The 12,672-nt window shown below is 43.0% G+C and overlaps 1 protein-coding gene across 1 annotated transcript; it reads right to left on the bottom strand.

The window, feature by feature from the left end:
• Positions 1–317: 317 nt before the first annotated feature.
• Positions 318–8,727, bottom strand: RASD2 (RASD family member 2). The gene is made up of 3 exons (XM_008931583.4): positions 7,956–8,727; positions 4,160–4,439; positions 318–2,633 (listed from the first exon to the last, which is right to left on the bottom strand). The coding sequence occupies exons 2-3, from the start codon at positions 4,428–4,430 to the stop codon at positions 2,104–2,106; spliced, it is 801 nt and encodes a 266-aa protein (XP_008929831.1). The 5' UTR covers positions 4,431–4,439; positions 7,956–8,727; the 3' UTR covers positions 318–2,103.
• Positions 8,728–12,672: the final 3,945 nt, after the last annotated feature.

Raw genomic sequence — 12,672 nt, 5'->3', positions numbered from 1 at the left:
AAGAACAGAGTTGTTGTTTTCTTGTGTTGGAGGCAGCATGGGGAAGAGTAACTGTGGGCCTCTGCAGATATCTGTATATATAAGTTAATGTTCAAATAGATAGACAGATAGATAGATGTGGATATAATTCTATTCCAAACTGACAAGTGTGTAGCCCCTGGTGTCTGGAGGACTTAGAAGGTTCTTCCAGAACTTACTGGAGATCTCATCAGGACTTGTAACCCAGAACTCACTTGCCTTGATGTACCGGCACAACACAAAAACTGGACCTTCCTCCTTATCCTTGGAGGAAGTATAAAAGACCAGGACACAGGTAATAAATAAACCAGGTTTAATCATAAACCATTTACATATTTATAGAGAGGGAGGGAGACATGATCAGAAAGATGCTGCCTTGGCAACAGGAATAAAAGAACAGTGTATTTTACCAGTCAATATACAGTACCAATGAAGGGTGGAGCTGATAAATGAATATGGGATTTTGCGTCCCAGAGGCTAATTTTTACAGACAATCATCATTCTTGGTTTCCTGTCAAATTATAGCACGAACTAGCTCACAGCTCTGCCCAAGACACAGCAAGGCAGCCACAGCCAAGAACAGAAACTGAGGGTGAGAAAGGGAGAATATATCTGAGGTATATATAACATACATATTCTACTGTTGTGTACAGTCTTGGGGCCATGCTTTGCTCACAGATATGTGTGCACACATCTCATTTCAGTCAGCAAGAGTGGTAGGCTCATATCTGAGAGAATATATTGGGCTTTGAGGGCATACAGGAACTCATCAAACAACAGAGCCAAAAGCAGAACAGGGAGAGAGATGAAGACAAGGAAGCCTGTACTGAGCTGAGAAAGGAAAGAAGTGAATGTACAGCCCCAGATTTATCTGGCCAGTCTGTTCAACCCTGTTTGGACAGCCAGCACAAAGCTTCTGTTCTGAAGAACTTCTGCAGTGCAAAGGTTTACATCCAGGCAACCTTTATCAGACAGTGGGGGAATACATGAACAAAATGACTAGAGGCATGTTAACAGAAGAAATACAATGGAGCTGGCCCTATAATCATTCAGTTCCTAATTCTGAAGAACAACCCAATCCTGCCTCTTAAGTGGCCTAAGTCTACATATTAATCTGGTCACTCTCGGCTGATACAGGCAGAGGAAGAAATCATTACTCCGGTGACCATCAAGGCAGAGGGTGGCATTTGTACTATCGTACTCAGAGTTGGTGTGGCTGCTTTGAGAAACAATATCACACCAGGCTTGAAAAGCTGTCAAATGCATTGGTTTTTGCAGAACTATTTCACTTTCAATCAATGTACATACTAGAAAATTTTACAGATGAAAAACACCTTTCAGTGGTAGAAAGCAGACACTATTTAATGTCAAACACACCATCTGATTTTGCTAAAAATCCACCCCCGACAATAAAAAAACCCCAAATCCCAAATAAAATCTATAACATAAACCAACATTCATGTCGATGTCAAATGGTAACTGTTCCCACAAACATAAAATCAAGTTCTTCTTAATGCAGGTGCCCTCAGAAGTGAGTGGAAGTCATGCATCCACATGTAGAGTCCACTCCCAATCCATGAATCCTCAGTTAGGACTGCTGCCCTTTGAAATGCAAGTCCCACTTTTTAAAAGGAGAGCTCCACACATGCATGCACACATACACACAGGCACATAGAGATTCACACACACACACACATAACTTCCTCTCTCTTAGCAAGAGCTGCATGCTGGGTAAGTGTTAATGCCTCCTGTGCATTTTTGACCTATTTTCTTTGTAAGGATAAGGTTGAAAAGTCTTTACTTCTCAGGCCTGTGTTCTTTACACAAAAAGGGGAATGAAGAGGAACTACATTACAGAGACAAAAAGATGCACTCGTGTCTCAGGCGTATACTTTTTTCCCAGTCATTTTCAAGGATGATGTTATTTACATTTGTGACTCAGCAGAATCCACAGGAAGAGTTATCCTTTCTCCACGTTGGGTTTTCTCAATAAACCCCATGAACTCGTTCTGTGTTCCCGTGGACCATTTTTTCTTTAAGGCACTGCATGTGGATGTTGACTTAAGACAGAAGTGCAAGCCTCCTTCACTGGATTGTGCATTTCTCCCTCTCTCTGGACTGACCTTCCCGGAGAACTTTCGATTTGATATACTTCAGGTCGCTGTTGACGCTTGGCCGGCGAGCAAAGGGAGAGATCATGCCATAGGCACCCATGTCCTTGAATCGGCGCATCCGGAAGGATTTCTGTTGGAAAGTGTCACCATACTGGATGGAGATCTTCCTGTGGAGAGAAGGGCTCATCTCATGAGGTAGCTTGGCCATGCTGAAGAGAACATAGAACATCTCATCCACATTGGTATTCTTCTTGGCTGACACTTCAAAGTAAGCACAGTTTTCGTCACTGGAGACAAGATTCTCACCTTCATCAGTGCGTACCTTGCGGAAGACTTCACTGTGGTCATTTTTGTTTCCACAGATCACCATAGGGAGGTCAGCTGATTCCTTGGTCTTGTTCTTCAGGCAGGATTTGACCTCAAGGATCTGTTTCTGGAGCCGCTTGACCTCATCAAAGGATTCTCTGTTGTCCAGGCTAAATACCAGGATGAAAACATCCCCTGCAATTTAAAAAAAGATACTGTAAAGGTTTGTTCATTGCAGCCAGTGTCAGAGGAACAAATTTTGAAAAAGACATAGGTTTATTTGCCATCTCTTCCCCATGTTTTTTGGTTGTTCCTTTGGCATCTATTCACTCAGCTGTACTTTAGTTCTTCTAATTCAACTCCCCACACCTTTCTGTAGTGCTACGGAAAAGACTTTCGGCTATGATGTTACTTCAGTGATATCTGAGCACGTTCCTAGTTTGCACTGAGCTTGTAAGTTATTGTGTGTTTTGCTCTCTTTTGTAAACGTGGTTCTATCTCAGCTCTGCTGCACTGCTCTTCCTTTCTCTAAATTTTGTTTGTATCTCCGTGTAAAACACAGCCTGTTCTGACACCAGTAGGAGTGGAGAGCTAGTAGCCACTCAGCCTCGGTCTTTTGATTACACAATGCATGGAACAACACCTGAACTAAAGATTACAGTTGGTCAGTCCTGAATGCCTAAGTCAGTAATAAGAAGTTTCTCAGTGTGCAGTACTCTGCTGCCGTTGCATTTGCTCAAGAGAAACAGGCCATGGAAAAAAAGAAATACATAAATGACACAGATCCCCTGGCATTTCCTTTTGACATTTCCTGACTTACAATTCCTTATGCAAGTAGAAAATAAGGCAAACCATTGCCTGTTGAATGACATTCATGTGGAACATGCCAAGAGAGCTTTCAGGGACAAAAGCTCACATTTGCATCCCAGGAACTGGTCCTAGGACCTCACTGAATGCACATGCTATCCTGGCCAGATGTGAAACTTATGTTTCACTGGCCAGCTAGAAGGGTAGACAGCGAATCCAGAAAGTAGGTTTGCTGTGAGGTGTGGCTGAAGATATCTCTACTGTTACTTTTACAATTAAAAAATTCATTTTAGCTCACAACAGGAACAGTTTGACAGTGAGAATGTTCAAACTGAGCCCCCCATTTTCCTTTCCCCTCCCCTCCTTTTAACACATTTGATTAAGCACAGACTAAAGAGGTATCTTTTTACTGGAATATCAAATCAAAGAAATTGGGCCGGAAATTTTAGGAATAAAAAATTCTTTGGGATTTTCTCGGTTAGAATTCCCTTCTTGTGCATTTTACATTTTTTTTCACTACATGTGTTTTATAATGACATGTTTATTTTGCCCTCTTCTGCTCTTTGTGTCCTCAAGATTTTATTCAGGCATTTATTTGTGACTGCAATAAAAATACAGAGCAAGAGGGGAAGGCAGAAGGGAAATAAACTAGAAGGAAATTTCAATTTCAGATCTTCACCTAGTGGACTTCCCTTCTGTGGCTAATGCATTCCCTGTAGTGCCAGAGCACCCCAGACAGGAAATCTCTCTCTCTGGAAGTGTATCTTGCAACAACATCAAGCAGTCCCTTTAGCTTCCTCCCAAGAAAAAGTCATCTCCATGCTACACTTTTCAAGCTAATCTTGAAAATAATCTATCCTTAAGATCTTTCACCCACTGTTGCCCATCTACTCACTTCCCCATGACTTTCTCACCTGTCAGGATAGAAAGCCTCCTCATAGCAGGGAAAGGGTGATTCCCAGAGGTGTCCAGGATGTCCAGCTGATACATGTCTCCCCGGATGTTGTAGACCTTGCGATGAAAGTCCTCGATGGTAGGAGTGTACTGATCCTCAAACCGGCCGTTGAGAAAGCGTGAGACGATGGAGCTTTTCCCCACCCTGGAGGCTCCCAGCACTACCATCCGGTATGAGTTCTTGGCTGGCACATTCAGGTTGCAGTTTCCACCAGACATGGTCTTCATCATTGCTTGATCCTGAAAGAGGAAAGAGCAGAGTTGGAGGAAAGATCAGAAACAAAATGGAAGATAAAACAGGGAGCTCCTTGCCACAAGCTTGTCAAAGAGTGCTCTGGAGCATTGTCCTGGTTAGTAGATGAATGGTCCGTACAGAAATCTTTTAACGGGAAATGCTTAAACTTTTTCAGTCTCATTTCCAGAGAATATTTGGCTTTGGGTTTTTTGTTTGTTTGATTTTGTTGTTGTTGTTGGTATTTTTTTTTCTTTTCTTTTAAAGTAATATAAAAATGAAGGCATTTACACTGAAAAATAACACACTTTTGAATTGCAATTTGCTGTTTCATCTAAACATTAAGGGCTAAATTCATCAGCTGTGCTTCAACTTAGACACCAACTTTCTTCCCACCATCTGCATCACTTACACATTACCAGATTTTTCAGTAGAGCTTGGTTCTCATTTAGATACATAAACACAGAGGTCAGATTCCCCAATATATTACATCCACTGCAGCTGCCACTAGAACCTAGATCGCTTCATTTCGTTGCCTAAATAGGAGTTGTGCATGATACTTGTTTTCTGAGATCAACTAAAAGTCGGACACAAACAAAAATCATGCTGAACATCAGTGGCAGCTAGACATCTCAGTAACTTTAAATAGTTGATCCCATGCAACCTTCATTGCTGGTGCAGGGAGTGTGAGTCACAAAATAGCACTGGCTGGTGATAAATTCAAACATCTGTACCTTCAGTGACCTTTTAGAAACAAGATTTTAATCTTACTCTTTGGACTGGTAGTGTGGGAATTCCCTATCAGCAAACTATCAACATTGCAGCAGGATGGCTGGCCATGGGTAGAACTGCAGAAATGTAGATTTCGTAGGAGCTTCAGTCTTTATACATACACAGCTCTTGTGGGTGTCATGGTCTTTGCGGGTGCTAAGTACAAGCAGAGGAAAAGATGAAGGACAGCCATCTTAAATAGCTCTTAGACATGATTTCCAACCCCTGACATCTAAAATGTCAGAGACCTTGGAGATTGCATTTTGACACAGCACTCAGATGCAGAAAACTTTGATAGGAAAGAAAAAGTGATGCTCAGACATTTTTCGTGTACCAGTTCAAATGAATTGTGTGCAGAAAGGAAAAATATAACCCCTGTGGGGGGAAAGCTGACTGTTAGAGCAAAGAAGGCACATTTTGTAAAGAGTTTATTTTGGTTACTAGGATCTTATTAAAGAATAATCAAGTTCCTACTATGCCGCTTATTTAACTTAGGTATTGTTTATTTAATATTACAATGCAAGTACTTTATGTACACTGAAATATCATTTCTGGGTCCAGATCTGGATTCCTATCTTTATGCTGAGTGAATTTTATCTCCCAGGCTTTTATGTGGCTGACAATTATCTCAGTCAAGAGCTTAAAATATTTTACTTTGTTTAACATGTGCTAAGCACCAAAGCAGCAGTGAAGATACAGTCACTGCTAAATAAAGAAGTCTCTGGAATTCTGATCCAGCATCATTCCAAGTGCCGTGCTATTGCCCAAGGAAATAGCAAAACACAACTATTTATCATTATTAATATAATTTGCCGCATGACAACAGCATACTCAGCCTTACCTAAAGGACAAAAGAAAATGTAATGCTCTCCTCAGAGTAGCTTACACTCTGAATTATAGTCAGCAGGCAGGACAGCATGATATTAGAGGCAGACAGTAATGTCAGCACACAACTTTGAAAGGACACATACATGCAGAGTTATGGTACTGTTGGGATTGCTGTGGTGGGAATGACAGCAAGCAGCACATCAGTATTTGAACTGGACTCTGTGTTCTAGCTACAACAGGACCTATCTGGTATTTGAACTGGACTCTGTGTTCTAGTCACCACAGGACCTGTCTCCAGTAGTGCAGAAACACCATACTCAGTCTCTGAAACAACACTGCCATGTACGTTGTCTCTGCCTTTTCCTACGTAGCCAGTTCAATACTGTCTTCCATTCGTGAACAGACTTAATGCTTCCTTTCTCCCTCTCGGGCTTATTTGGCAGAGAAAAATAGGGAGATAGATTAATGAGGAAAACTAGAAACTTCTTTACAGCCCAGCATCAGTATCTAGAAGTGAGTCAGCTCTTCAGACTGAGATGGACCAGTGTAGCTGCATGAGGGTGAGTGGACTGTGTTGGTTTACACCTGCTAGAGATCAGTTTCGTACAACTCGGTGCAAAAGCATCAGGGATTGAGCACAGTTATGCATTTTAAGCAAATGCCTTATATGTCCTGTACAGAACATGCTTGCTGACGGACCTGATCACTTTACGCTGTCCTTGTTCCACCTGTCAAGGCATTCAGTCAAGAGAACTCCTGTGCTTTCTTAACTGTTTTTCATTTCACTTGAAGTCGAAAAATGCTTTCCAGTACTTTGACTCATGGAGTTGCTACTCATCACCTCTCCTGCAAATATGACTCCAGAGCGTGCTGTTGAACTGCGATATTATATCTGTGTTTTGTGCCTTCTCTTCTTATCCCCCCACTCCAGTTTTTCTCCAGTTCAACACAGTCTGCCTTCTTTCCTTTTCAGAAAAGGAATGAAACTTCAGCATTCACACCCAGAGGTGGCAGGGGGGAGCAGAGGCACTCACTCATACATTGAAAAAGATTAAAGGCAGAAGAAAAGAAACAGAGAGAGCGACCACATGTTCATGTACTAAGTAAAGCAAAATCAATCAGAAGAGAATGAGGAGACAAACAAGCTCCAGCTGGCTTTAATCTACATCTTTTCCTTCCAGTTTATTAAATTCTTAAGCATAGATTAATTCCCAGTGATACCTTCTGCTTTATACACTGGCTTGATGCTAGAAATTTTACATTAGTATTTTATATTGGTACAGTGCAGGGATTTCAAAATGCCATAGAAATATAAACAATTAATGTTATCTCCTCTTAATAAAGGGAAAGGCTCATATGCCCAGAGAGAGCTGAAACAGCAGAACAAATTAATCATTAAATCCCATTTATCTTGACTCCCTGTGTCATCTCCTACCCGGTAACCACCACTGCTCTTTTCATAGGCAGGCATCAGGTGAATGACAACAAACCTGCTTTTGTATGCTCTGAGGAGTGCTCGACTGAATTCCAGTGAGGTACTGACAAATCTGATTCTGAGCACCCAGAGAGAGATATCTAAGGAAGATATTCTTCATTCAACCTACCAAGAGCTATTGCACCTTAGTTTTCCATCCTCCCATCAGGGCGTATGCTCCCTACCACTCTCCATCCATGAACAGACTTCTGAACTACCTCTCTTGCACTCCTCCATCTCCAGCTACTGCTTCTGTCTCTGTTTGCCACCCCAGAGTAAATCACTGCACCCAGCTAAAAAGGACATAGGCAGACACAAATGCTATCATGCATAACAGACCTGTCACTTGTTAATCACTATTAGTGTCCCTGTAATTTCCATGCACGCCAAAATCACTCCTGTGGGATGTTTGTTTCCTACTTTCATCCCAAACTCCATGCTGATTTCTTACCTCTCTTTCCTTGGAGGAGCAGTCCTGGATCTTGGTGCAGTCTGATGAAGCTGATAATTTTAATCAGGGGTGGCTGCTGCTGTAAAAGGCTGTTGTTCTGTGGCTCCCACGTTGCTTATTCTGGGCTCAGTTCTTCTCCAGTGTTTTCCAAGAACTTAGCAGGATTGGGAAGGACTGCAGGGCTCCAGAGGGTGTTATCCCATGAATGGTAATTACTGGATCAGGCAATCGACATAGGCTAAAGAAGAGTCTCAGAACCAGTGACAACTTTTCCCTTTGGTGAGATGAGCTTTTTCCTTCACAGCCTCAGTTCGAGAAAAGGAAAAGCAGAGTCTCTCCCACCCTCACTGTCTTTTCTTACAAGTTGCGTAGGCTCTGCTGAGGGGGAAAGAATTTCAGGAGCAAGACCTAGTTGTGCAGGGTAGTGGGTGCATCTGGCCGGCCCACCCTGCCTCTATGCTGCCTCAGACCCTATGGGGAAAGATCAGTGCAGGCATAGAAGTTGTCTATGCTTCCCCAGGTCTTGCCTGGTACATCCCTCTGCACAAGCTTCTTTTCTGCTGGTCTGAGATTTGCTTTAAAATATTCTCTTTCTAGGACAGAAGGGGTTTTTCTTTATATTTACCAATTAAGTCTTTCTTCTTCCCTTGCTGCCTTTCTCCTTCTCACTCTCACAACTACTGGCAAATTGCAGATTTTTCTTCTGCAGGACTCACAGATAATTGGCTCAACTCCTCCCTTGAAGTCAGTGTCAGACACAGGGGAAGGAGGGGTGCTGAGGGGGTGGGATTTTGTGCCTATTGGAAAAATCTTTTCTCCTCTAAACAGAAAGTTCATATGCATCGCAGACTGCACATTCCCTGTCTTTCCACCAGAGACCTGTATGTATGCATGTGTGGGGAATGAGTTAGCGTGTGTGTATGAGAGACACAGAGAATTCATTTACTTTGCAAGCTGTAAATTCATAAGCTGTTTCTAAAGGCTCTATACTTCCGTGCTGATCTTTTCTGCTAGATAGCAGTAGATTGACTCATTCCCCAAGTAGGGACTTTCTGTCCATGATTTCTGTAATACTTTTGCTGTATGGAATACTTTCTCCTGTTTCCTCAACCTCAAAAACATTTACATTAGAATGGCTGGTTGGTTTAATTGAGAAACAAGAATAATGTGCAACTGCTGTTCTCTCATTAATATTTAAATAAATGAAAAACTAAACTACACATGGGTAATAGAAATGTTAAAAAAAGGTCAAACAACTGAACGTGTGGGGAACTGAGACTCAGAAAACAGACAGAAACAAATTAAAAATAGGGTGAATCTAAGCAGTTTGTTAAACCCCAAATGAAAAATTGTCTTTGCAATTTATTTAATTGATAATGACCTTGAATTTTCTCTCTTTTTTGAGCTAAAGTAATAGTTTAGATCTATGAGTGTATTTTAAAAGATGTCAAAAAGATTGACTTTGAAAGATTTGAAATGAACTATTTCAGCATTTCCCACCTAAAACTCCTGATCAGGGGTGGGGTGGGGGAAAGAGGAAGAAAAACACTTTGAGATTTTCAAGGTATTTTGACAATAAGAAAATGGAAGGGAGGCACACTCTTCCAAATGCGAAAATAGTTTCAGGTATCCTGCAATCCTCCTCCTTTTCTGAGCAAATTTACTCTTTTTTGAACACAAAGATTCTTCCAACTACCATGTACGTTTCACATCTCTCCAGTTTTGTTGCCCCCCCCGCCTCCTTTTCTCTCCCCCTATTCCCCGTGGAAAAATTCCTGTAGTTTTGGAGGAATTTCTGAGACGCTTTGCTTTTTCTCCCCTTCTCGGAGCACAAGGAGGTTTCTGTCGCCACCCTCGGAATAACGCTTCCCTGCTTTGCCCGCGCTCCTGGCGCCGCACAGCAGCCATCCACAGCCAGCAGCCGCAGCAGCTGCCGAGGAGGACTCCTCTCGTGGCTGTTGCAGGCACATGGTCTGACACTCCTGTGAGTGTCTCTGTGCCGACAGACATGGAAGGACACGGCGCAGGCTGTGGGATGAGTCCTGCTGTAACTGTCTGTGAGAGGCAGCAGCTGCCACTAAGGTCGGTCATGGCTGTCCTGAGCTGTCCTGACGTGCATTTGGGGACTCCCAGGCTAACACAAAGGCAAAACAGCATTGATCAAATTTAGGGTGCAGCAGCTCCTGCAAACAACTTCAGATTTGGGAAGGAAGGGCACAGCTCGGCAGAGCACCATTGAAACACTCCTGGTGTTTCACCTGGTACCGAACTGGTAATTGGTCATGACTTGAACTGAGCTCTTTTTAGACCACAGTACCAGATCTCCTTTGTCAGCTCCTGTGCCTTTTTTCTTTGGCAAAAAGCAGAGGAGTATTTTTATGGCTCAGACAAATTTTTGGCATAAGATATGATGCTTCCCATTCCTAAGTCATTGGTTCAGATCAAACCTGGACCAAAAGCTGCCATCTTTGGTGTCCGGTCAGCTATTTGTGTAGCTTAGATTCAAACAGAGTAACCAGCATCTTGGTATCATTGCCACAGGAGAAACTGCCACAAAAATCAGCAAGGTCAAGTCCTGTAATGCTACAGAAAATAAACTCCACTTTCATCCCTGTAGCTCACATGTCAAGTGAACTGAGTTCTCTACCAAGAAAGAAGTGTAGTCATCGAGGAGACCATCTCATCAGCCTGGAATCTCAGCCTACTCAAGCTCTTTTGAAAACCAAATGCAAAACTCCTGCCTAGCTGGCTTCACCGCGTCCAAACTCCTACTCAGCTGTTCTCTCCAGCATTTCAAGTAGCCAGTCGAGTTCCTCAAATGATATCAAAATAAAATAGGAACATACTTGACTATTCACCCTAGCTTTATTTGATCTCTTATCAGACAGCTAGGAAAAATATAAATTAGTTTTGAAGTAAACCTTCAAAAGATAATTGATAACTATGAACCTTCAGAGGCTTGGAAGACATTGTTGTAGGCTTTTAGACTGGTGTTTTTAGCTTCCTTTACTATGGTGTGCTCCCAGGTAAGGAGTTGACAAAAAGCCAGGCTTTCATACTTTTCCCCCACAGCTCAGGAGACCAGAGCTCAAAAAAAATCCCTACTTTTTCAAAGGCATCCTGAGGGATTCTGAAGGAGAAGTCATGTTATATCTGTCCCCATCTGAGGAGTAGAAATAGCAGCACCTCTTTGCTTTTAGGGTTATAAAGGGAATAAGTGAATCAGAGAGACAAAGTCACTGCCAAAATGAGAGGAAAAGTCCCTAGTCTCAACAGTTGCCTCTGGTTAGTCAGAAACTATCAGCCTTTCTTAGGGCTTACAGATATTTACCAATTTAAAAGGCAGGCTTACAATGTATTATTCTCTGGAGGCATTTCTTCCTCCCACTCCTCCAGTCTATAAAGAAAGCCTAAATGAGGTTTTTATCTGTCTAAGGTTTTCTCTTAGGATGACAGGCTGCAGAGAACCACCATTGCTACAAAGGGCTGTGCTTGCCTCACTGGGTGACACTGACCATAGCTTTTGGGTGTCCAGTGTGAGAGACAAGGGAAACAGAATGTGTGGAAGATGAGTTATATCAACTGAACAACGTGGGGTATCAGTGGATGAAAAGCTCAACATGACCCGACAATGTGCACTTACAGCCCAGAAAACCAACCATATTCTGGGCTGTATCAAAAGCAGTGTGGCCAGCAGGTTGAGGGAGGTGATTCTGCCCCTCTGCTCACCTCTCATGAGACCCCATCTGGAATACTGCATCCGACTCTGGGGGCCCCAACAAGGACATGGACCTGTTGGATTGGGTCTAGAGTGCAACAAAGGTGATGAGAGGGATGGAACCTCTTCTATGAAGACAGGCTGAGAGATCTGGAGTTGCTCAGCCTGGAGAAGAGAAATCTGTGCTGAACACCTTAGCACAAGTACCTAAGGAGGGCCTACCAGTAAGATGGAGTGGGGATAGGACAAGGCATAATGACTTTAAACTGGAAGAGAAGAAATTCAGATTAGATTTAAGGGAAAAAATACTTGCTACGAGAGTAGCGGGGCACTGGCACAGATTGCCCGAAGAAGTTGTGGATGACCTATCCCTGGAAGCATTCAAGACCAGGTTGGATGGGGCTTTGAGCAACCTGTTCTAGTGGAAGATGTCTCTGGCCGTGGCAGAGGGGTTGGAACTAGGTGATTTTTAAGGTCCCTTCCAACACAAACCATTCTATGGTTCCATGGTTTGTTGATGCAGTGGCTCATCAGCACATGTAGCTGCTGTGTCTGATGTTGGCATGCAGGTCCTGCTGGCTCATCTGTGGGGCTGCCTCAGCTGGAAGGTACTGCAAATGGTGCAGCTGTGACTGGTAGACAAGACAGCTGCATGTTTTTTGGTTCTGCCTGTACAGTGGTGGAAAGAGAGGGAGGACTAGGGAGGGCGAGTCAAAGGAAGTGGAAGAGAAATGTTGCAGAAAGAGGCTGGGTAGAAAGATGCACAGAGGAATGGGGAGATACAAGGGGAAAATACAACTAATATGTGTTGCACTAACCAGCTGGTTTCAAATGGGGAAGACCTAAATGAAGCAATTTGCTCTGTGGTGAGACACAACTGCTTCTCAGACCCCTCAAAGGAGCTTCCACCTCCCTGAAAACAGGTGCAGCTCTCAGGCAGCATGCACACTGACCATGCTGGCACCAGCATCCGGGGAGATGTGGGTTCATGAGGCTGAA

The sequence above is a fragment of the Manacus vitellinus genome, unplaced genomic scaffold, assembly GCF_001715985.3.
Source record: "Manacus vitellinus isolate BGI_N305 unplaced genomic scaffold, ASM171598v3 scaffold_5_pilon, whole genome shotgun sequence".
NCBI lineage: Eukaryota > Metazoa > Chordata > Aves > Passeriformes > Pipridae > Manacus > Manacus vitellinus.
This window is presented reverse-complemented; position numbering and strand designations above follow the sequence as displayed.

What these genes read in the sequence shown, in the direction of transcription:
- RASD2 (XM_008931583.4), bottom strand. Translation starts at nt 4,430, where the DNA reads ATGATGAAGACCATGTCTGGTGGAAACTGCAACCTGAATGTGCCAGCC. An exon ending in GAGGCTTTCTATCCTGACAG is followed by an intron (nt 2,634 to 4,159) that starts GTGAGAAAGTCA and finishes TTTAAATTGCAG; the next exon opens with GGGATGTTTTCATCCTGGTA.